Source organism: Narcine bancroftii, chromosome 7, assembly GCF_036971445.1.
Source record: "Narcine bancroftii isolate sNarBan1 chromosome 7, sNarBan1.hap1, whole genome shotgun sequence".
Lineage (NCBI taxonomy): Eukaryota > Metazoa > Chordata > Chondrichthyes > Torpediniformes > Narcinidae > Narcine > Narcine bancroftii.
Window position 1 is genome coordinate 16455564 of NC_091475.1, and position 24625 is coordinate 16480188.

At 40.5% G+C, this 24625-nt stretch overlaps 1 protein-coding gene and 1 long non-coding RNA gene across 7 annotated transcripts in view; one reads left to right on the plus strand and one right to left on the minus strand.

The window, feature by feature from the left end:
* LOC138738558 (calcipressin-1-like) overlaps positions 1-24625 on the minus strand; it is a 79798-nt gene that overhangs the window by 11891 nt on the left and 43282 nt on the right. The window contains exon 1 of one of the 6 annotated variants that reach the window (XM_069889000.1): positions 4764-5189. The exons of 4 other annotated variants lie outside the window; for them this stretch is intronic. In XM_069889000.1, coding sequence (XP_069745101.1) covers positions 4764-4847 — 84 coding nt within the window. In that variant the 5' untranslated portion in view covers positions 4848-5189. Of the gene's footprint in view, positions 1-2937; positions 3022-4763; positions 5190-24625 lie in introns of those variants that run through there. One more of the 6 variants, XM_069889001.1, reaches the window with a different exon arrangement.
* Positions 5320-8824, plus strand: LOC138738560 (uncharacterized). Its single transcript, XR_011341599.1, has 2 exons — positions 5320-5849; positions 8242-8824. It is a non-coding gene; the product is annotated as an uncharacterized lncRNA (long non-coding RNA).

The window sequence follows — 24625 nt, forward strand, 5'->3', positions numbered from 1 at the left end:
CTTTGCTCCATTACTATATCCTTAGATTCTGTTTGAATATCCAAAAATCTATCACACCCAGAGCTCACTCCGTAACTGAACTTCCCCAAATCCCAAAGATTCTCTGCCCTGCAAGTAAAAAATTCCTCTTATTTCAGTCCTGAAGGCTGGATCCTTCTTGTGATACCAGGACATTTGTCTTCATATACCTTGGCCAGGAAAAATACCACCTCAAGGAGAAATACCACCCCATTGCCTCAATGAAAATCCACAAGAATATTGTACATTGCAAGGGGGACACCTCTCATTCTTCCAAGCTAGAAAGAATGGGCCTAGTCTGGTTAATATTTGTTCAAAGGACAGGGTGCCAAAGAACAAAATCTTGTAAATGGTGTTTTCATTCTTTAAATGTTACTCATTTATTGTTTGCCCTTGCATTTTTTATTGTAGCTTCTTCATCTACCAAAAGCAACTGGTTTCTCATACCTCCCTAATTTGGTTAGTTTCAATGCAGGAAACTAGTATTTGATGGAATTAAGATGCATAATCTTGATAGAAGAATTTTATATATTTTGATTATCCTATCCAAAAGTTCCATAACCCGATTATTAAATTTTTCTCACTGCAATCCACTAGTTTCCTTGTAGGTTCTGTGCACTGATCTAGAAAAGAAACACCCTTGATGCACTTCATGAATGCTTTCCATAATTATGAATTTGGTTTGCCTACTCTTAAGTAAGGTGCCTTTAGCTAATGCCTGCTAATATTTTCTGCACTTTGCTGTTTCTTACCTCCACCCAAACAATTCAATTTCTTGATTTCGCATTTTGTTATCCCTTCTGAAATACAAGCATACTCGCAATAACACGGAAGTAGCCCGTTTAAATTAATTTTAAAAATTTAGACATACAACATTGTAACAGGATAATTCGGCCCTACAAGTCCATGCCGCCCCAGTTACACATCATTAACCTTACACCCCAGTGTGTTTTTTTTGGAAGGGTTGGGTTCACTGAATTTACACTGACCACCATCCTGTTTTTCCACATAGATTATCCCACCCAACTACACACCAGGGACAATTTAGTGGTCAATCAACCCCCCCCCCCCAACCCATATGGAACATGGAGGAAAAGTAGAGCAAGAGGAAATCCACTCAATCACAGTGAATGTGCAGATTCCACAATCACTTGAGTTCTGAAGCAAAAGCTCTCTGAAATCCACCAACATGTCTTGTTTAACCTTGAACAATAGACCTCCTGACCATGACCTCATACTGCATTGCCATCAGATGTTATCCACTTATTTGTGTTTTTTGCCCATCTATTTTGTTAGAATTGTGCTGTGTCTTCAATTAATACCTTCAGCTGGTGTTTGCACCATTTCCCCCCACCCCCAAACTCAGACTCCAATTGGAGGTATGCTGTAATGTCTGTTCTGACCCCTGACAACCTCTAGTTACTGTTACCCATTTCATTACCATACATTGTCAACTCCTCTTTATCTTTCTAAAATACCCCTCAAGTGAACCTCTCCCTCCCCTCCACATTCAGCTGGATAAAAGTCAAACAATAGTCACCTCTAACCCCAATTTTGGCCCCAAGAACAGAAACTGGTTTCTTCCACACTAATCTTTGAGCTAAGCATACAAATCTGTCATTGTGCTAACTTCCCAGTGGCTTAAAAAGGTGGCACGGTTAGTAGAACACTGTTACAACATTAGTGACTAGGTTGTCTGTAAGGAGTTTGTATGTTCTCCCTTTGTCTCTGTGGGTTTCCTTGGGTGCTCTGGTGGGGCTTGTCGGTTCATTTGGGTGTAATTGGGTGGTGCAGGTTTAAATGGTTGGAATCAGCTTCTACTATGCTGTAAGCAAAAAGTTAAAAAAACAATTTAAAATTGTTAATTGTGGAAAATAGACCTTTCTCGTGACAAAAGCCAGTGATGTCCTGGTACCAGGCAGACAACACAATCCTTTTGATTAGCCTAACTATACAGTTCTCTTATCACTGGATTCATTTGCATTCCTCCAATTTGACTGGTTCCCTGCGCAATGGTGTGATAGCCAATTTGCAACCCCTGCTGTCTATTTAGCCTGCAAGAACTTTGCATCTGCTGGACAAGTGTAATGCTACTTTTCAGATCCCCATTTCATTCATTCGGTCATATTGAATGATGTGGGGATAAACCCAAGCCACAGTGAATCAACTCCTACCATCCTGACTGGCCAATTCTACAGCACTTAATCAAAAGATTACGCCTGGCTCCAGCAAAACATTCTCCTTCCCCACTGCATTAGTGTTTGAATTTCAGACTCTGGCTCATCAACACTGAGGTGATGTAACTGAAGTTGCAGATACTCATTTGAATTACGATTGGATGAACCACAATGGTTTCCATCAGCTCCTTGACACCATAGCTGGAACACCTCACCTGACAGTCTTAAGTCCCTTTCACACTTGCCAGAGATTCCAGGAATCTAATACCAATCGGCCCTTAAAGTGGCAAGTGTGAAACGGGCAGGAACATAGCAGGCACTTCCGATTAAAGGTAGAACAAACTAAATGCCAGGGATAAACCCTTACAAGAGTGAAAGCGTTCAGTGTCTCGGCTAGGAGTGGTCTAGTGTGAAAGGCCAAACTCCCATTCCTATCCTGGGATACTGAGCAGCTGATTTATTGGGATGCAAGTGTGAAAGGGCCTTTAGTCCTTCAAATATCTAGCCAGCCTGTTGTTCCCTTCTCACATAAACTCTTTACCCAACAAATACACATTCTGTATAATTGCATGTTCTGACTCTACTCAAGGATGTATTGTGCTAGAGGGCATGCATAGGTTTAACAGATTGATGCCTAGGAGGTCTGCAATTGAATTGAGGGGAGGGAGTGCTTGCCCGATGAGGAGAGGCTGGGTCAGGACTCAAGTTCATAGGAATGAGGCCATCTTATAGAAACACCAACTTCTCTGGAGACTTGAAAGGGTAACTGCAAAGATGATTTCTTTCCCCTTGTTGGTGGTCCTGAAGTCATAGAGATGGGAAGAAATATCTTCACCCAATTGATAGCAAATCCTTGGAATTTTCTATCCAAAAGTGTTGTGTAGTCTCTGAGTACATAGAAGAGAGTGAGTGATAGATTATTGGATATTGAGAATTAAAGGATATAGGATTAGTGCACCAAAATGACACTGAATAGTCTTTCTTTGGCTTGGCTTCGCGGACGAAGATTTATGGAGGGGGTAAAAAGTCCACGTCAGCTGCAGGCTCGTTTGTGGCTGACAAGTCCGATGCGGGACAGGCAGACACGATTGCAGCGGTTGCAGGGGAAAATTGGTTGGTTGGGGTTGGGTGTTGGGTTTTTCCTCCTTTGCCTTTTGTCAGTGAGGTGGGCTCTGTGGTCTTCTTCAAAGGAGGTTGCTGCCCGCCAAACTGTGAGGCGCCAAGATGCACGGTTTGAGGCGTTATCAGCCCACTGGCGGTGGTCAATGTGGCAGGCACCAAGAGATTTCTTTAGGCAGTCCTTGTACCTTTTCTTTGGTGCACCTCTGTCACGGTGGCCAGTGGAGAGCTCGCCATATAACACGATCTTGGGAAGGCGATGGTCCTCCATTTTGGAGACGTGACCCATCCAGCGCAGCTGGATCTTCAGCAGCGTGGACTCGAAATGACACTGAATAGTAGTTCAAGTGCAAAGACCCAATGGCATAACATTTTTAAGGTTCTAATGTTATATTCCCCACCTTCACTTTACCCTGTACAGGCACAAGAATTTTTTTTTGGCTATTTCCTATCATACATTTTGGCCTTGAGTGCCCAAACGCTAAGCCAAAACATCAAAATTTAGTCATGGGAAATTATTTATTTGCAAATGTAAGATGTTCATTTCATAAATACCAAGATAAAAAAATAACTTCACATTTATGTTATAGGAAAGAACTCTAAATCAACAAAACACACACTTAACACAAAAAATAGGGCATTATGTGTAATTAAAAATCATCAGGCAATAGAAGTGTTCAAATATTAACAAGTTTATGCCAACCCAGGGGTTATTTTCAACTTGTTTATGGCATTGTACTGTAAATCTTCAAGTTACTTTGTTTGAGAAATCCATTTATAAATTTCTACCAGTACACATACTCCTCAGATATTTCGCAACATGTACATTGTGCTGTTTTAATAGTTGTATATAGTTCGATCAGTTAATAAAGGCAAGCTTCTTCCTGGTAAGTGTCTCAAGATGCAGCTACCGTCTTCTGGGATATTCCAATATTCAAAAGTTTAGGAAGATATTCCCGGTTTTCCTTTACCTATTCGCTAATAAAATGTTTGGAAAATAATTATCCTGCACTTGTAGTGTTGGCTCATTCCCCTGAAAATGAGCTGAAGGTTGGAAAATATATTCATTTGTTTACTGCACATGGCCACAAAATACCTTCATTTCAGAAAGCAGAACTTGCTTTCAATAAAGCATCCTCCTCCACCTTCGCAAAAGTCGATAGTTTGTGCATAACTTCTACCAAAATGCAAGCCATGTACTGATTTCACAGGAACACTTGAAAATAACTTTTCGACATCGGATCAAAATGTGCATTCAAGGTTTCGTTCGACAGAGTATCAAGAAATTAATGGAAGATATTCACACAGAAGTACACTAAATTAACACGCGCCGCACAAATGCCAAACAGTCTTCTTCTGTTTTCAGCAGGTCAGTGAAACGTGATCGAGACAACAAATTGAAACTAGACGATGAATCTTTCTGAAAAAAAAAACAAACTAATTCCTTACCCGTAAGATACTGTTGGTGAAGACTTCATTGTCAGGTAAACAAGCTATCAGAATAACATTGCACTCAAGGCTATGCAAATGCATGGTTTCTCAGTGAGATGACTAGTTTGAGTAACTGCAAAATAGTTTTAAGGCTGCCGATCCATAATCGCTGGTTAGGAATTAAAGCTGGCGTGGACTACTTCCACTTATATAGAATCGAGAGATTGTCCTCAGGAGAGTTCCAGCGTGAGACAGTAAACCAGCAAGTTCCAACCAGGACAAAATGAACTTCGAATGGAAAGTAGTGACATCAGCACTCAGTCAAGATATCTCTGCTAATCAGCTGGGCTTTGCACTGGAAGATGGAAAAAACAGCTGAGGTTGTCCAGCAGCTGTGTTATGATTGGTTCTGCACATACTTTCCATCAGCAGTAATTCCATTCAACACCCACAATATGCACCCGATTTGAATGGCTGACTTGAGATGGAAAATTTTACACTGTGAAAAGAACTGTTAAATAGTAACAGGAATGAATCATTAAACTGTGTGTGAAGATATTAGGAGGGAATCGAACAAAGCACTCTTTAACTTCCTCAGCTGTGAAAAGAACTGTTAAATAGTAACAGGAATGAATCATTAAACTGTGTGTGAAGATATTAGGAGGGAATGGAACAAAGCACTCTTTAACTTCCTCAGCCCTCTTTCCTTTCACAGCACCACTTAAATTTAACTACCTCCATTAAAACCAAGAATAAGAAGCTGCCACCAATATTGCAAGTTCCATTTATAAATTTCACAGAGTTTGTTGGAAAGTGTCCAATCGGCTGAAAATCATGTAAAGGCACTATTACTGTTAGAGGATAGCAAAAGGCTATCTGCTGAATATAATGCATGACAGCATATCTCCGCCAATTCCAAGTCACATTTCAGCCAAGGAATACTGAACTCAAGACCAAATTTTAGCACAAGAGAACAACATCAGAGCTTGGAAAAGTTATCAATACAGACAGAAGAGACTGCAGATGCTGCAGTCAGGAGCAAGAAAAAGAAACTGCTGGAGACACTTTGCAGGTCAGACAGCACCTGTGGAGGCAAAGGAACGGGTAATGCTTTGGTTCGACTGAATGTACAGAGGAGAGATTGTCAGTAGTGCATGGGAAGGTTGGTGGGGTGGGGGGATGGGGATAAAGAAACAGGGGCAGGTTGGAGATTGGTGGAACCATGCGAGGAGGGGGGGATGACAGGTAGATGGAACCAGGTAGGGGGTGGGGAAGACGAGACTGGAAGGTGAGAAGTGGAACCAGATGCAGCAGTGACAATCAAAAGATGGAACCGGATGGGGAAAGGAATAGGAAGGCAGGTGAAACAATATGGGAAAGAGTATTGAATATAGGCAATTTTGGTGGGTAGAAGGAGGTGGGAGAAAGAAAGAAAAGGAAAAAGTGATTAAAGGGAGAACCCATGTGTACTTGTAGGAATGGGAAAGGAGCACTGGGTGTTTGATTTACCTCAAATTGGAAAATGCACCATTTATAACAAGGCATGCAAGGTACCCAAACAATATATGCTGTTGTACTCATGTGTTTGGTCTTCCCATGGCAGCAGAAAAGGTATCTGGGAAGGGGAGTTGAAATGAACGCAAACAGAACCATTGATAACCAGTTTTAAGATGACAAAAATGTCGAAGAGGAGGGTGTGTGTCTTTAATAGGTTGGAGGAGAAATCTTAAGTGAGGAAGGTCAAGATGAAAGTGTGGCAACATGACAGGAAGCACTGAACAGAAAAGTACAAGAAATGCTGGGAACATATGACAGAAAACCACTGAGAATACTCCAAACCTGGCAGCAAAAATGGAAAGAGAATTGAGAAATATTAGAAATAAGAGTGGTTGTGCTACAGATGAAACAGTTTGGGGGAGGGAGGAAATGAACAGAAACTTGGACCAATAGGCCATTTCATGTCAGACCTCTGCATGGATGCTGGCTACAGGAACGGATCAAAAACTAACAACTTACCCTACAGACAGCAGCCCTAAAAGGCTGCTCCAGTGTCCCATTCATATAGAGAGGCGCCTTGTAATGCCCTCCAGAACCAATGGAGGCTGGGCGACTGGTGTCCTATATCCAGCCGTCAAATATGCGGCAGAGCAATGTCAGTCTTCACTACCCACAATCCCCCACGCAGCTGGAACCACTCTGTAGTTCCCAGAACAGTTCCAGCTGCATAGGGGATTATTCTAACTAGAGTCCACTCTCCCACCACTGGATCTGATTTCTTTAGTTGTTTGTGATAGGACAAGTCCCTCACCCTAGGAATTGGGATTACCCTTGGATTGCTTTCAATATACCACATGTCTTTCTAGTCACTTGCTGCACTATTTTGCCCTTTATGCACAAGAACACTCCAATCCCTCCATCTTCTCTCATCCTCAATCCTTCTGCTGTGAAATTCAAAAGTGCCATATTGTGAATGTTGAAAATATTAAACAACCAAAAAAGATTGTGTTTAGGTCTGTTACCATGCTGCATCTCGAAATTAAAATTAAACACAAGAACAAGACCAGCTTGGGCCAAGCAAAATTTAAAGCACCGAGACATGATATGTAATTGCAACAGCTTAGAAACTCCAAAGTTAATTATCCAGGATGCAATATCTGGGATAGAAAAATAATTGGACATGCAGGAAACAAGCATGTGCCACTTTAATGAAGGCAATGGTGTCAATAATAATGGTTGGCAAGATTTGAAGGAACTAAATGCACAATTACACTGGTATGCAAAATGTGATTATACACATATTGTACTTGTGTGGGGAAAAACCTGGAAATTTTTGTCACTTTTCACAAAGGAGGAAATAAAAATGCATGAGACACAAAATCCAAAAAATTATGCAAGACCATGCCAAATTTTTTCTCTGATTCAATTCAAAAGAATTGTCTTTTAGTTTTCCCAAATAATACGAGAAGGAAGTTTGAGGACCTTTATCCATTAACATACTGAGGCAGTTCAAGCAACAAATGGCTGTTTCATGGGATTCACTAGCTTTCATGTCAGACTCCACGTTGAAACTACTAGAAATAACCACCCAGTAATGTTTTCCAATTAAATTCTGCAAATTTCTGATCATTAACACATCACTGTGGAAAAATTGGCTGCTCCATTTGTGACAGATTATGTTATATTTTATATTGTATATAGATAGGTTTTAAAGGAGATAAATTGTGTGGGGTTTTAGTTAGGTCACACACAGATACAAATATTTCAAAACAGATCTCATTTGAAATGCTGGAGCTCTGCTCAAGCCAGACAGTCCAGGTTCCGGGTGCCTTTGCAAAAACTTTGAAGAATGCCTATAGAGACTTCACAAGTAGGTGTTAATTGGATGTGCTATGGAGTAATGGATTACTGTCTTGGAAAGCAACAGATGAACAAACTCAGAAGATGGGTCCAGTGCCACAGTTTGCTGTTCTAAGAAGGTCATGTGTTTTTTTTTTAGTTCTACAGTTCAGCAGCAGGGACTGGAACATGTCAAACTGGTAACCCATTTTGAAGACAGGTTGGGAGTTCTTAGTTCAGCCTGGTCAAAGCCCTTGTGGTCCAGACAAGAGGAGATGGCTGGTTGTATAATGTTTCACTTGAAAGAAGGGAAACAAAAAAGTGAACTCTGTGGTGATCTGAAAGAAAGAGGCCATCATTTGAGAAACCTCGATGCGGCAAATTTCTTTGGCAAGACACTGAAGTGGCTGATCAGAAGGAATGAATTGTGGGTGTCCAACGAGCAACAAATCTCTCTGAAAACTGACAAGAACCTTTCTGAGCAGAAACCATTCACCTTTCAAGCACCAAAGCCCAGTGAAATTCATAAATGTTAAATTCTGCGCACAGTATAAGAATTGCCTGATACCAGTTAACTTGGAGAAGTGAGATTGGACTGTGAATCAAAGGACTTTTCTGAACTTGCATATACATTACATAAACGTGCACGGAGAATTAAAAAGGGGAGGTTAAGTGAATAGTAATAAGTTAAAGTTTGATCCTGTTTTCATGTTTAAATATAATTAAAAATAACTTTAGTTTAAGTAACCATTTGCCTTGGTGAATTTCTATTGTTGCTGGGTTTTGAAGTCCTCTGGGTCCATAACAATTTCTAGTATTACATTATACATTCTTAGAAATTCTTGACTGTTAAGCATTTTGGAATGGCTTGAACAGGATATGACAATAAACTTTTACTGCAAAATGGAATTTGACCCAAGCAGAGCATCATCAAATTTAAGTTGTGAAACAAAAGGAATAAAGTTTCCAATGCAGATTGTAATACAAAGCTGAACATTTACAGGAAAGGTGGACATTCAGCAATGTCAATATTTACATGAACTTTTACTGTAATTTGTCTGACTAAAGTACAGTTGATAGTTTAATGATCCACGCCATTTCTCCTCTTTAAATTAAAAATCCTTAAATTGAAATTTCCTCAATTTCAGATCGTAAACATCTTGAAACCAATAAGGCAGAGAATGAATTAAATCAGCGCTTGAAGCAAACTCACCACAAAAAAGGGCAAGGCTCTTTTTGGAAAGCTTCAAAGTATGAATTGATAACATTCATAGAAATATATCCTGAAACATAAATTGACAATTGGTATGCAACGAATGACTAAATCAGAGTGGCTGTGAGTTAGTTTAGCCGACATTCAAGAGCTTACTCAGAAATGATACCAGCATTGCCTGTTAATACACGGATCATAGCAGAGGAAAAGGCTCCTGGCCCATATACCTGCATTAAACCTTATGTCCATGTTAAACTAAAACTCTGCTGCTTGCACATCCATATTCAAGTGTCTACCAAGAAGCCTCTTTAAAGTTCAGATTTATTGTCAGAGTACATAAATGACAGCAGCATGGATTCGATTCTTGTGGACACTGCCAGCTCGAGTACTTCGATGTTGGTGATGAAGTCATTCCAATGAATGTTGAGGATGGAGCGGAGACAGCGCTGATGGAAGCGTTCTAGGAGCCGTAGGTGATGCCAGTAGAGGACCCATGATTCGGAGCTGAACAGGAGCGTGGGTATGACAACGGCTCTGTACACGCTGATCTTTGTGTGTTTCTTCAGGTGGTTGTTTTTCCAGGACTCTTTTGTGTCGTCTTCCAAAGGCGCTATTTCTCTTGGTGAGTCTGTTGTCCATCTCTTTGTCGATCCTTGCATCAGATGAAATGGTGCAGCCGAGGTAGGCAAACTGGTTGACCGTTTTGAGTTTTGTGATGTGGGGGGGCTGGAGATGGTGGGGAGCTGGCTGATGGAGGACCTCAGTTTTCTTCAGGCCGACTTCCAGGCCAAACATTTTGGCAGTTTCTGCAAAACAGGACGTCATGCGCTGGAGAGCTGGCTCTGAATGGGCAACTAAAGCGGTCCATGCTGCTGCTGAAGACCCAACTGCGCTGGGTGGGTCACGTCTCCAGAATGGAGGACCATCGCTTTCCCAAGATCATGTTCTATGGCGAGCTCTCCACTGGCCACCGAGACAGAGGTTCACCAAAGAGGTACAAGGACTGCTTAAAGAAATCTCTTGGTGTCTGCCACATTGACCACCGCCAGTGGGCTGATCTCACCTCCAAACGTGCATCTTGGCGCCTCACAGTTCGGTGGGCAGCAACCTCCTTGGAAGAAGACCACAGAGCCCACCTCACTGACAAAAGACAAAGGAGGAAAAGCCCAACACCCAACCCCAACCAACCAATTTTCCCTTGCAACCGTGCCTGCCTGTCCTGCATCAGACTTGTCAGTCACCAACGAGCCTGCAGCAGACGTGGACATACCCCTCCATAATTCTTCGTCCGCAAAGCCAAGCCAAAGAACATAAATGACATCACATTCAACCCAGAGAATCTTTTGCATGTGGGTCAGACAGTATTTCTAACCACCTGTTGTGCAAAAAAATTTGTACTCATGAAGAAATGTGTATACTACTCAACACCACCATTATATCGACTTCCACCATTACTCCTGGCACCAACCACTTTGTGGCATGATCCTCTGGACAAAATTTTTTAATTGGAGGCTGGGTGGCACAGTAACATTATAGCTTCAGAACGCAAGGGAAGCCTTCAATTCTGACCTGCGCTTTCACTATTCACGTTCTCCCTTTTAACGAATGGGTTTCTCTTGAAATTTAAACATACAGCACATTAACAGGCCATTTTGGCCCATGAGTCCATGCTGCCCAATTTAAACCCCATTAACCTACCTACACCCCCGATATGGTTTTGAACCTTGTGACAAAACCCGACCCCACAGAATAAAAAATCCATGCAGACATGGGAGAACGTACAAACTCCTTACTGACAATGTTGGATTCAAACCCGACTAGTCCTGATCGCCAGTGCTGTAAAGGTGTTGCACTAACTGCTACACCAACCGTGCCACACAGATTTAACCCTCATCCCAAAGATGTGATGCTTAGTAGGTTAACTGGTTGCAGTAGATTGAAGATAAGAGAATCAGATTAACCAGCAAACTCAGGAGGTCAAGCAGCTAGGAATGGTGGATGCTTCAAGTCAAGATTCTGCATCAGAACCGAGTAGAGGGGGAGATTGTCAGTATAAAAAAAGTGTAGAGAGAGGGGTGAGACAACTGGTTGGTAGGTGAAAGGTGGAATCAAATGGGGGGGGTAGGGGAATAAATCAACAGATGGAAGAGGGAAATTGTTGAGACAGATGCTAGTACTTGATGGGTGGAACAAGGGAAGGAAGGTGGCAAATTAAACCAGTTGGGGCGGGGGATGGGGGGGGGTCAGGAAAAATGGATCAAGAATGAAGCCTGGGTCATTCATGGGCAAATGGACCCAGGTGCGAAGTAGAATGCCTGTTATGGGGGTGGGTAGCACATTGGGCAATGATACAGATCGATACGAGAAATGGAAGGGGAGCATTCAACTGTTTAAGATAGCAGTTGCAGGCAGAGCACAGGTGTATACACTTGGTCTTTCCAAGAAGGCTATATCACGAGCAAACACAACAGACCAATGGGAGGAGGTGCACATGAATCTCTGAAAAGGCTGTCTAGGTCCATGAAACTTGCCAAGGGAGGCAAATAGACAAGTGTAACACCTCCTATGACCAGGGCTAAACTCATTGGAGTTTAGGAAAATAAAAGTTGTAGAAAGTGGTGGCAGTGCATCAGTAATGCTGCTGTGAACCTAGGAGAGTGGAGAGTGCAGACACAGCAATCTTCTGCAGGGTTCTTCTGCTTTGCGAAGGGCCCATTGCAGGGTTTAAATGGGCTTGTAGAATAGGGCTGGTGGTTTTAAAAAAAAATCAATAAAAAAGCATCTTTGAACCCATGGAGGCTTGTGCCCAAGAGTAAGGCATTTAATCTGAGCAGGCTCCTGGGGATGAGTGGACCAGTGCAGGGTACCAAAGTGGCACAACAGAACATCATCCCTCCAAGAAGATGCCTTGGAGAGGAACCTATAAGGAAGAAGATCACAGAAGCTGACCAGCAAGGGGTTTGGAGGCCAAATGATTCACAGCAGGCTGCAGGAGACTGCCTTGTATGTAAACAGCTTCCTAATTGCATTGGTGGCTTGTAACCAAGAGGTCAAGTTGAATGCTGGGATGAATAGGAAGCAGTGCAGCTGCAGAGGTCACAGGAACGAGGAGCAGGAGGAGAATCCATGGACATTTGGTGTCTCTGAAGGGACTCTCTTTTGGCATTTCCTTGTGTGCCTTTACGGCAAGCAAAAGTTCCATTTGGTGAACTTTTGCACTATGCAATTATAATGCAAAAAAATAATTATTAAAACAAAAGAAACGAAGTACTGTATATAAAATTCTGACAGGACTGGACAGGTTTGATACAGAATGAATGTTTTTGATGTCGTGGAAGTCCGGAACAAGGGGGTTCAGAGTCTAAGCAGGAAGCCATTTTGGGATGAGATGAGCAGAAGCTTTTTCACTCAGAGATGTGATCTAGTACAACTCCTTACCACAGATGGTGGAGGGTAGTTCCTCAGATATAATTGAGAAAGGAGTCGTATATTGCCCTTGTAGCTGAAAGAATCGAAGGGTATAAAGAGAAAGCAGGAATAGGGTACTGAAGTTGCATGATTAGCCATAACCATATTACATGGTGGTGCAAAATTGAGGGACGAATGCTCTTATGATTAGAAGGATCTGAGTGGGTGGGAATGGATGAGGGAGCCAAAAAGAGCATTTCCTGTGGAAAGTAGGAGTGAGGGATATGACTGGCAGTGGTATGTGACTAAGTATGCATACAAGAAAAGTCATTGGAGAATGTGAAGGAAAGATTGCTCTGATGGGATCAAATAGCTTCCCTTACATTGCGACAAATACACAAAAAAAATATTTCCCAACACCACCAGCTCCCTCTCAAATTAGCCTGGACTTGAATCTAGTTTTGCCAAGACATTACAACCCACAATAAAGAGCATAACATCTGCAATGGATATGTTATCACAGTTCCTTGGAAACCTAGAGCATCTATTCCCATTTCTCCATTAAGTGTTCCAAATCAGTTTTTTTTTTACAATGTGGAAAAGCTTGAGAACAAAAAGACAATTTTTAAAAACAGTCTTCCTGTGAAAAATACAATTAGCTATGAATCATTCAAACCAAATGGTTACAAGAATAGAAAGCACATTTCATACAATTGCTCAACTCACAAAATTAACCAATTGCATGAATTGTTTCGACAAAAAAAGTCATGCTGAGTGGAGGAAATTGAGTCACACACCAAGTTTTTTCTTTTCAAAGATTGCTTCACTAATCAAAGCTGCACCAAGTTAGAATCACAAAGAACAGTCATTCAATTACACAACCACCATTTCTGCATCTGCAGAGGTCATATCTCACAATTTACACTGGATATCTGATAGTATAATCATTGCAGTTATTACAGTATGTGTAAAACTGAGATACTAAGCCTGCAGGATGGAACACAGTGTTCTGCATCAAGACCTCCTCCAACAAATACTCAAGAGATTTTTGACCAGAGTAAAAAAAAATGAGAGGCTGGAGGGATTGGTCATCCATGGAGAGAAATGAACAGTCAACATTCAGATCAGGACTCTAGAAACTGAAGTGGAAAGAGTATATAGCCAGTGCAAAGAGGGGAAGAGAAGCACTGGGAAAGCATGAGGGAGTCCTTGTATTTCTCCTCAACATCAAAGGGCAACATTCAACTAAAATCAAAGGAACAGAGTCCCCATTTGCCCGTTTTCTAGCCATTTCCTCAAAACAATAGAATAGCGCATTAAGACAAGGCTTCTTTTAACAAAAAGAGATGCAGCATGGTAAAAGACCCTTCAGGCCCATGACCCCACACTGCCCAAATATACCTGATAGACCTACCAATCCTGTACGTCTTTAGAACGTGGGTGGAAACTGTAGTACCCACCCGGAGGAAACCCAGTCACAGGGAGAACACAAACCCCTTATAAATTGTGGTGGAATTGAATCCGGGCCACTGGGGCTGCAATACCTTTGTGCTAACTATTCTACCATGCCTTTCTTTGCGGGGGAAAAACCCTTGGACTTTGCCCATCCTTGTTGCTAGGACCACTTTTACTCTCTGGACAACTGATTGATTTATTTATGGCTCAAAACAAATTAATATTTAAATGCTGAAGCCAGATAATTTGCTTCCAGGCTGTAGCAGTGTGACAAATCCTTTCACACATACAGATTGCACCCATGGATGTGTGCTCCAGAGTCTGTCCCTGATCAACATGGTCACACACTAAGCTTCCTTAATTTCCATTTGTAAATTAATTTCATTTGGTAGCCTTCCTGCAGGTTCCATTCAGCTTCCTCAGGCTGAAATTGCCTCTTTTCACCCAATCCACAAACCTACTGCAAGACCTCCCACGTGACAAAACCAGTGGCAGCTGTTACAATGGTCATGATACATTAAAAAACTTAAAGTGACCACAACAATAAAGAACTTGCAATGCCTCCTGGCAGACGGAAATCACCACAAAAATGAATGGGGTAAGGAATCATGAAGTGTTAATGAGCACCTTGATGAGGTAAATTTCTGCTCCATCACTGGACTAGGTATGGTGTCTGCCCAGTGTGTATTAATAGTTTAAAAAAAAGCGGTTAGCAAGTTTGAGATTGCCACATTTGATGGTACATAAACCAACTCCCAGACTTTAATTTACAGCATGGAAGCAGGCCTTTTGCCCCTACCGAGTCCACTGCAAATAAGGACACCCATTTATACCAGTCCTCCCCTAATCTCAGCTCCTTCAGCAGGTCTACATCCTGCAGCAGATGGTGCTCAGTTTCAGTATCTGCAATATCCCGTGCATCTCTGCTAATTGCTTTTTATTCTCCCAAGTTCCATCAAAACCCAGAGAATCTACAATTAGGCCATTTTACATTGTTCATTTATTCCATTAAAAATGCATGTTTTTGGGATGTGAGAGGAAACCAGAGCATTCCAGACTGAGATAGCACCAGGTTTCCTGATTGAACCCAGGTCACTGAGGCAATAGCTCTGCTGTACAACTATTTTGCCAACTTTTACAACAATAATTTTACCACCAAGATTCACTAATATCTGGGCTGGTACTCCTAGAATCAAGGTACAGCCAATTCCAAAATACCTGTCCCTTATGGATTCAGGGTACAAACAGACACCAATTTAAAAAGTAGCACCAACACAAGATAAAAAGGTCTCCCTCCCAAATTAACAATCAGAACTATGCCACTCAAGATAGTTTATCAGCTGTGAAGTACTTCAGAAGATCCAGGGTCATGAAAGATGTTAAACAAATGCAATCTCTCTCTTCCTTCATTATCTTCAAGGAATTAAGGTTTTTTTTAAAATTATGCTCATTGCATCTATAAAACTATTAGCTCAGGTTGACAGAGGAGGAAGAGAGGGAGGAGGCTTGTGCAGACCATGATACCCAGCATAGATGGAATGGCCAAATAGTGCCTCCTGTATTGTAAAAATGTGCAATTTCTATACAACCGCTTCCTGATAATGCTCTCCTTAGATGATGAGCAACTCAGTGAGTTGCAGCTTCATTTAAAAAAAAATGAAAATAGACAAAAAGCCCAGAATATATTAAAATAACAAGACTTCTTAACTGAATCCAGTGGTCATCAGATTCAGGAGCAATTAATTCACTGCATCATTAGTGAAGGAAATTAAATCTGAACGCAAACTAGAAGAGACAACTCTGCTGCCAAGTGTAGATGAAAGTAGGAGAGAAATTATGAGTTTTTTTAAAATAAAGACTTACAACATGGTAACAGAGCCTTCTGGCCGATTAGCCTGTGCCGCTCAATTACACCCCATTAACCTACAACCCAACCATACGTTTTGAAGGATGGGAGGAAACTGGAGCACCCGAAGGAAACCCACACAGATATGGGAGTAATTATAGACAACACCAGATTCATAACCTGGTTCCTGGTGCTCTAATAACTGCTACACTACACCCCTAAGCCATCCATCCCACCCAGAGAAACCAGTTCCCATCATTTACAAACAACAATCATCTTCAGAATCATTATACTATGGGGGGGGGGGGGGGGGAAATCAAATCTGCTCACAATTTCCACTCAAGAACCACACAGCCAAATCTTAGAATGAAATGTTGTATGCACTTGTCCGCTTTCATTAGAATTTTGGAGAGGGTATCAATTGACAAAAGGTAGTTATTTTTTAGACTTTGCTTCCATGGTATGGAAGAGCAGGTAAGAGCTCGGGAGTGGTGATAAAGAACTAAACTGATCTGCGATATGCACCTCAGCACTCGCATTGAATAATACAATCTGTTACGGATGGTACAAAGACCATACTTTTAATGTTTGGCTTTTTACCAGATTAATACAAAATCATGTTTTCCAACTCTTGGCCTGAGTAGCACGAAAAATCCGCACAAAATAATAGCTCATTAAAAAAATCCGATGCCAGTGATGTAATTATGGCACGGAAACTACATGTGGAAAGAGTTGATATTTTTAAAACATAATGAGATCCTCATTTTAAAATTAATTGTTTGGTTTTTAAATATAGTATAATACACAAGTAAATCTTCCTTTATGGTATCAGATATCCATTGAAAAATAATATTTATTACCAAGTGACAATATCTGGGTGATTTATGGAAAGAGTGAAATCATAATTACAGCCTCGAGTGTTAAGATTATATTCCACTGATAGCAATGCACAACTGAGAAAAATGGAAAATTTATTTGAGGCCCATAACAAAGGAGATATGAGGGAGAACTAGCAAAGCTTTCAATTATAAACTTAATTTGGTGACGTTGTGTGCCAGTTGGTTCCAGTTTCCCATATCAAATAGAGACAAGAGCACGAAACATTTTAAACCTCATGATGGTACAATAGTGAAAACATTGATAATAACTCGAGTTCTCCCCCTCCCCCAAATAATTCAGATGAAACACTGCATCTCTCCCTATAGATGCTTCCTGAGTGACCTGTTGAGCATTTCCAGTATTTTATGTTTTCCTTTCTCAAACCATTATGGATTAACACCATAAAAAAGTGACAAGTCTCAGATTGCTCTGGAAAAAAGTGGCAAGAACTGCCGACCACTGTGCACCATGAAGTTACCCCACAGAACCGCAAGCTGGTATTTCAAGATTTGGATTCAGAAAATACATCAGCAATGTACTCCTGCGGAGGATGGAACACAAGAGTGAATATTTTTGGTGACATTGGAAGGCATAGAACCTCCTGAGCGCTGGATACAATTGCTATCACTGAATTATCCAGAAGGCTTAAAATTCCCTCCAGATGTTGAAGAGCACAACTTGGCTAAGGCAGTGCTGCATTGTCAAAGATACAAGTTTTCAATTGATACACCCTCTTGTGTGTCCTGGCAATGTTTATCCATTGGTTTTGCAGCTTGTGAAATCACATCAGGTTCTGTATATTTCAACAGCATGATGTTACAAAGCATGTTCATTAGTTTAAAGTACTCAAGGATACTGTAGTCATAAAGTTATTTAAAATAAGAAAGTGTATGAATACTTGTATAGCCTGTGTTTATTTGTCTCACTTCTATTTGAAGAAGGCATCAAGATGAATGGGCATGTACCATCACTGGACACCCACATATGGCTGCAATGTGCATTGGTGAAAAGAAAAGGTTTGATAGAATGCAGTCATCCTATGTCAGCCTCTCCATGATGTGCATGGTCAGGGCAGGAGTTTGCAATGTGGCACTAGCTGAAGCTCAATGTGCAACTTGATGACCCTTACAAAAAGGTCAAGACATTCCAAGCTCCAGAAGTTTGACGAACTCCAAATATGGAGAAAGTGACATTTTGCAATGACAGTCAAGGAATGAAGCAGAGTCAACAGGAGATGGAACAAATTAGATTGGAGCTAGTATAGGAATGCTGATTCGCACACTTACAACAGTGCTATTTGCACAAGCAATGCCTTGGTGATTTTTGTATTCTACATGTGAAATGATGATCGGAGGGCACAACAAACCTCAGAACATACGAGAAAAAACTTGTCCACTTACGTAAATTAAAAAAAACCTTCCCTGTTAAAAAAATGAATTCAGTAGTATTTGTGGGGTTAAATTCACTTAAAACAAAGTGCATCATATGAAGCCATGTATTCAAATCAACAAATACACCAATTTGTTTCAAGGGCATGGAACAGCAAGTCAACACTGTTTAAATTTGGAGTTCAAAATAACTCATTGATGAGGCTATATTTAGAAATGTGTGCACGCAACCCAGGGCATCTTACATTAAATACATGGTTCACAGAAGGTAGTTCCAGGGAAGAACATTACTCAGGTCAATAAACAGTACATTACTCAGGTCAATAAACACTACAAGGCTTGAATTTCATAGGCCATATGTAGGTTTATAATCGGACTGACAGTATGAAACCTGTGAACAAAAAAATACATCAAGGGCGAGCTACAAACAAGGCTGAAACACTTCTCTATACCTTTTCCTACAAGATCTGTACCACTAATAGCACAGAAATAATATCTGCCTTGGAAACTGTTATTAAAAAGTTTTACTCTATATTAGAGGTACTTGTATACAATTCAAGAGGGTCAGGGTGAATGATTATTTTAATTTTCCCAGGAAAAAATGGTAAAGTGAGAGGTCAAAGATTTTAGAGACCCAAGGAACAACATTTTCCCTAAACAGGTGGTGAGACAAGCTGTATGCACAGATAACGTTTGGAGGGATATGGGCTAAACAGGAAAATGGGGCTAACTCATAGATAGCTTGATCAACATGGATGAGTTGAGTCAAAGAGCCAGTTTTTGAGCTGCGTAACCATGCCTATTAATTATGCCATTCAATTTCAATCTGGTTGCCAATCCAAAATAAATGCAAATACCACATTCAAAAAGGTGGTGTTGAGGAAGCGGAAATGAGATGTAAACAAAGTATGAGATGGCCATGTTGAACTATATGACTATAAATATTAATAGAATACATAACCAAATCAAACGGAAGAGGCTATTAAATTTAATGAAAAAAGAAAAAAGATATAGCATTCTTGCAGGAAATGCATCTAACTGAAGTGGAACACAAGAAATTAAGGAGAGACTGGGTAGGGCACGTAACAGCAGCATCATATAATTCAAAATCCAGAGGTGTAGCTATATTAATCAATAAAAATGTACCAATCCAAATAGAGGAGGAAATAATAGATACAGCAGGAAGATACGTAATGTTAAAATGTCAGATATATTCAGAACTCTGGAATTTGGTCAATATATATGCACCTAATGAAGAGGATCAAAAGTTGATGCAAGATATTTTTCTGAAGATTGTAGATACGCAGGGGAATATATAGATAGGAGGGGACTTTAACCTTAATTTGGATTCAAAGATGGATAAAACTGGACAAAAGACTAGCAGAAAGAACAAAGTAGCCAAATTTATGGTTAAACCAATGCAGGAAATGCAACTTTTGGATATATGGAAGAGACAACACCCAAAGGAGAAGGAATACTCATTTTATTCGAGTAGACATAAAACATACTCAAGGATTGACCTGTTCCTGTTGTCAGCCCATATCCAAGGGAGAATTGGGAAAATGGAATATAAAGCTAGATTGTTATCTGATCACTCACCCATGTTATTAGAAATAGAACTGGAGGACATCCCACCAAGAACATAAATGGCGATTAAACTCCATGCTACTTAAAAGACAGGATATACAGCAATGAGCTCTCTGAACCCTTCTCCATTAACAATGCCGTGAAGCAAGGCTGTGTTCTCGCACCAACCCTCTTTTCAATCTTCTTCAGCATGATGCTGAACCAAGCCATGAAAGACCCCAACAATGAAGACGCTGTTTACATCCGGTACCGCACGGATGGCAGTCTCTTCAATCTGAGGCGCCTGCAAGCTCACACCAAGACACAAGAGAAACTTGTCCGTGAACTACTCTTTGCAGACGATGCCGCTTTAGTTGCCCATTCAGAGCCAGCTCTTCAGCGCTTGACGTCCTGCTTTGCGGAAACTGCCAAAATGTTTGGCCTGGAAGTCAGCCTGAAGAAAACTGAGGTCCTCCATCAGCCAGCTCCCCACCATGACTACCAGCCCCCCCACATCTCCATCGGGCACACAAAACTCAAAACGGTCAACCAGTTTACCTATCTCGGCTGCACCATTTCATCAGATGCAAGGATCGACAATGAGATAGACAACAGACTCGCCAAGGCAAATAGCGCCTTTGGAAGACTACACAAAAGAGTCTGGAAAAACACCCAACCTCATAACCAAGATGAAAAAGGACTACAATCGGGAAATAAAACCGTTGGAAAGAGAAATAGTAAGTACAGAAAAAGAACTAGCAACAAGGGAAGATACAACAAAAAGAAGAGAATTGGTGGACAAAAAAAACCGAAACACTACAAATGTATAAGGCAGAGAAGAACATAATGAAAATAAAGCAGAAGTATTACGAGCTAGGAGAAAAAACCGCACAAAATACCGGCTTGGCGGCTTAAAACAGAACAAGCTAAAAGAACGGTATTGGCATCAAGGAAAAAGGACAAAAAAATTACATATAACCCAACAGAGATCAATGAAAACTTTAAGGAATTCTACGAGCAATTATACCGAACTGAGAACGAAGGGAAAGAAGACAAAACAGATGAGTTTCTAGCTAAAATTGAACTACCAAAATTGCAAGAAGAGGAGCAAAACAAATTGATAAAACCATTTGAAATAGAGGAAATACAGGATATATTAAAAAAGTTACTGAACAATAAAACACCTGGAGAGGACGGACTCCCAATAGAATTCTATAAAGCATTTAAAGAGTTACTAATTCCTCTTCTCCTGGAAGTAATGAACCAGATAGAAGAAACACAAAACATGCCAGATTCAAGAAAAACAGCAATAATTACAGTAATACCAAAGACGGGAAAAGATCCACCAACACCAGCATCGTATGACCAATATCTCTACTTAACTCAGATTATAAGATAATAACAAAACTATTAGCAAACAGATTGGCCGACTGTGTACCAAAAATAGTAAAACTAGATCAAACTGGATTTATTAAGAAAAGACAAACAACGGACAATGTCTAAGTTCATTAACTTAAACCATGCAGTACAAGGAAATAAGACACCAACAGTGGCTGTTGCTTTAGATGCAGAGAAAGCCTTTGACAGGGTAGAATGCAAGACTAGCAAAGTATTACAGAGGTTTAACCTACCAGAAAAATATATTAATTGAATTAAAGCATTATATAAGGGACCATTGGCGAAGGTGACAGTAAATGGATATATATTGAACCAACTTAAATTAAGTAGGTCAACTAGGCAGGGATGTCCACTATCTCCCTCTCTGTTCGCTTTACCTATAGAACCCTTGGCAGAACTGATAAGAACAGAAAAGGGATAAAAATAAGAGAAGGAATATAAAATCAGTCTATTTTCAGATGATATCATAGTATACTTAACAGAACCAGAATTATCAATAAAAGAATTACATAAGTAATTGAAGAAATATGGAGAAATATCGGGGTACAAGATCAACGGAAATAAAAGTGAAGCGATGCCAATGAATAATGCGGATTTCACAAAGTTTAAAAAAGAATCACCATTTAAATGGCAAACACATGCAATCCGATACCTAGGTATTAGACTAGATAATAATCTAGGCCATCTATACAAATTAAATTATCAGCCATTAATGAAGAAATTACAATATGACTTAGAACAATGGAAAGATTTACCACTAACACTGATAGGAATGGTAAATTGCATTAAAATGAACATCTTGCCAAAGATATAATACCCATTTCAATCGTTACCAATTCCCTTAACAGAGAAATTCTTCAATGAGCTAAAGAAAATAACAAGGAAATTCTTATGGAAAGTGTGGAAACCGAGGATAGGGCTAGATAAATTAACAGAATGGTACAAACAAGGTGGTTTGCAGTTACCAAACTTTAAGATATTAAGATATCTATCAGATTTTTATCAAACAAGGGAAAAACTAGATTGGACCAAGATAGAGCTAGATAAAATAGGGGAAAGGTACCAGAACATATACCAGAACCCAACAGTATCAGATAGATGTTTTTGCTGTAAGAAGGAAACGGGAACAACAGTACATGCAATTTGGGCATGTGAGAAAGTGAAAAAGTTTTGGGACCATCTAAATCAGGTATTAAATAAAATCACAAAAAGCAACATACCAAAAAATCCAGAGATCTTTCTTCTAAGTAATACAAGAACCATATAAACCATATAACCACTTACAGCACAGAACAGGCCAGTTCGGCCCTACTAGTCCATGCCGTAGCAAATCCCCACCCTCCTAGTCCCACTGACCAGTACCCGGTCCATACCCCTCTAGTCCCATCCTATCCATGTAACGATCCAGTCTTTCCTTAAATGTAACCAATGATCCCGCCTCGACCACGTCTGCCGGAAGCTAATTCCACATCCCCACCACCCTCTGCGTAAAGAAATTTCCCCTCATGTTCCCCTTATAATTTTCCCCCTTCAATCTTAAACCATGTCCTCTAGTTTGAATCTCTCCCTTTCTTAATTGAAAAAGCCTATCCACATTTACTCTGTCTGTCCCTTTTAAAATCTTAAACACCTCTATCAAGTCCCCTCTCAATCTTCTACGCTCCAGAGAAAAAAGCCCCAGTCTGCACAACCTTTCCCTGTAACTCAGACCCTGAAATCCTGTCAACATTCTCGTGAACCTTCTCTGCACTCTCTCTATTTTGTTTATATCTTTCCTATAATTTGGTGACCAAAACTGTACACAGTACTCCAAATTTGGCCTCACCAATGCCTTGTACAATTTCATCATAACCTCCCTACTCTTGAATTCAATACTCCGATTTATGAAGGCCAACATTCCAAATGCCTTCTTCACCACACCATCTACCTGAGTATCAGCCTTGAGGGTACTATTTACCATAACTCCTCAATCCCTTTGTTGCTCTGCACTCCTCAATTGTCTACCATTCAATGTATATGACCTATTTAAATTTGCCTTTCCAAAATGCAGCACCTCACATTTCTCTGTATTAAATTCCATCAGCCATTTCTCAGCCCACACCTCCAGCCTTCCTAAATCACCTTTTAATCTACGGTAATCTACCTCACTGTCCACAACCAATCTTTGTGTCATCCCGCAAACTTGCTTATCCAATTTTCTACCCCTACATCCAGATCGTTAATATATATATAACAAATAATAGTGGACCCAGGACCGAACCCTGAGGAACTCCACTAGTCACCGGCCTCCAATTGGACAAACAATTTTCTACCATTACTCTCTGACACCTTCCATCCAACCACTGCTGAATCCATTTCACTACCTCCTTATTTATACCTAATGCTTCCACCTTTTTTCCTAACCTCCTGTGGGGAACTTTGTCAAAAGCTTTACTAAAGTCCAAATAGACAACATCCACAGCTTTCCCTTCATCAACCTTTTTTGTAACCCTCTCGAAGAACTCAATCAGGTTTGTCAAGCATGATCTACCCCTGACAAAACCATGATGATTACTCCCTATCAATCCTTGTACCTCCAAAAATTTGTAAATAGCATCCCTCAGAACACTTTCCATCAACTTGCCCACCACAGACGTCAGACTTACAGGCCTATAATTCCCAGGTTTGCATTTGGACCCTTTCTTAAACAGAGGAACTACATGCGCCACCCTCCAATCCTTTGGTACCACCCCCGTGGCCAGTGACATCCTAAATATCTCTGTTAATGGCCCCACTAACTGTCCACTAGCCTCCCTGAGTGTCCTAGGGAATATTTTGTCCGGTCCGGGAGATTTATCCACCTTTATCTTTTTTAACACAGCCATCACTACCTCCTTGGTTATCCTTATATGCTTCATGACCTCCCCACTATTTTTCTTTACTTCAACTGGTTCAACATTTTTTTCCCTAGTGAATACCGAGGCAAAGAAATCATTCAAAATTTCCTCCATTTCCTCAGACTTCTCACTCAGCCTACCCTCGCTATCTACAAGGGGTCCAATTTTATCTCTCACTAATCTTTTACTTTTAATGTACTTATAGAAACCCTTTGGATTTATTTCTACTCTGTCAGCCAAAGCCTCTTCATGCCTTTTTTTGGCCTTTCTAATTTCTTTCTTAAGATTCCTTCTACACTCCTTGTAGTCCTCCTTCAACTTCTCAGCTCCCTGCTCTTTATACCTCTTGTACACCTCCCTTTTTCTCCTAACCAAATTTCCAATGTTCCTCGAAAACCAAGCCTCCCTATGACTTCCAGCCTTTCCTTTGATCCAGACTGGGACATAACTACTCTGTACCCTCAAAATTTCTTTTTTGAATACCCTGCATTTTTCATTAACATCCTTACCTGAAA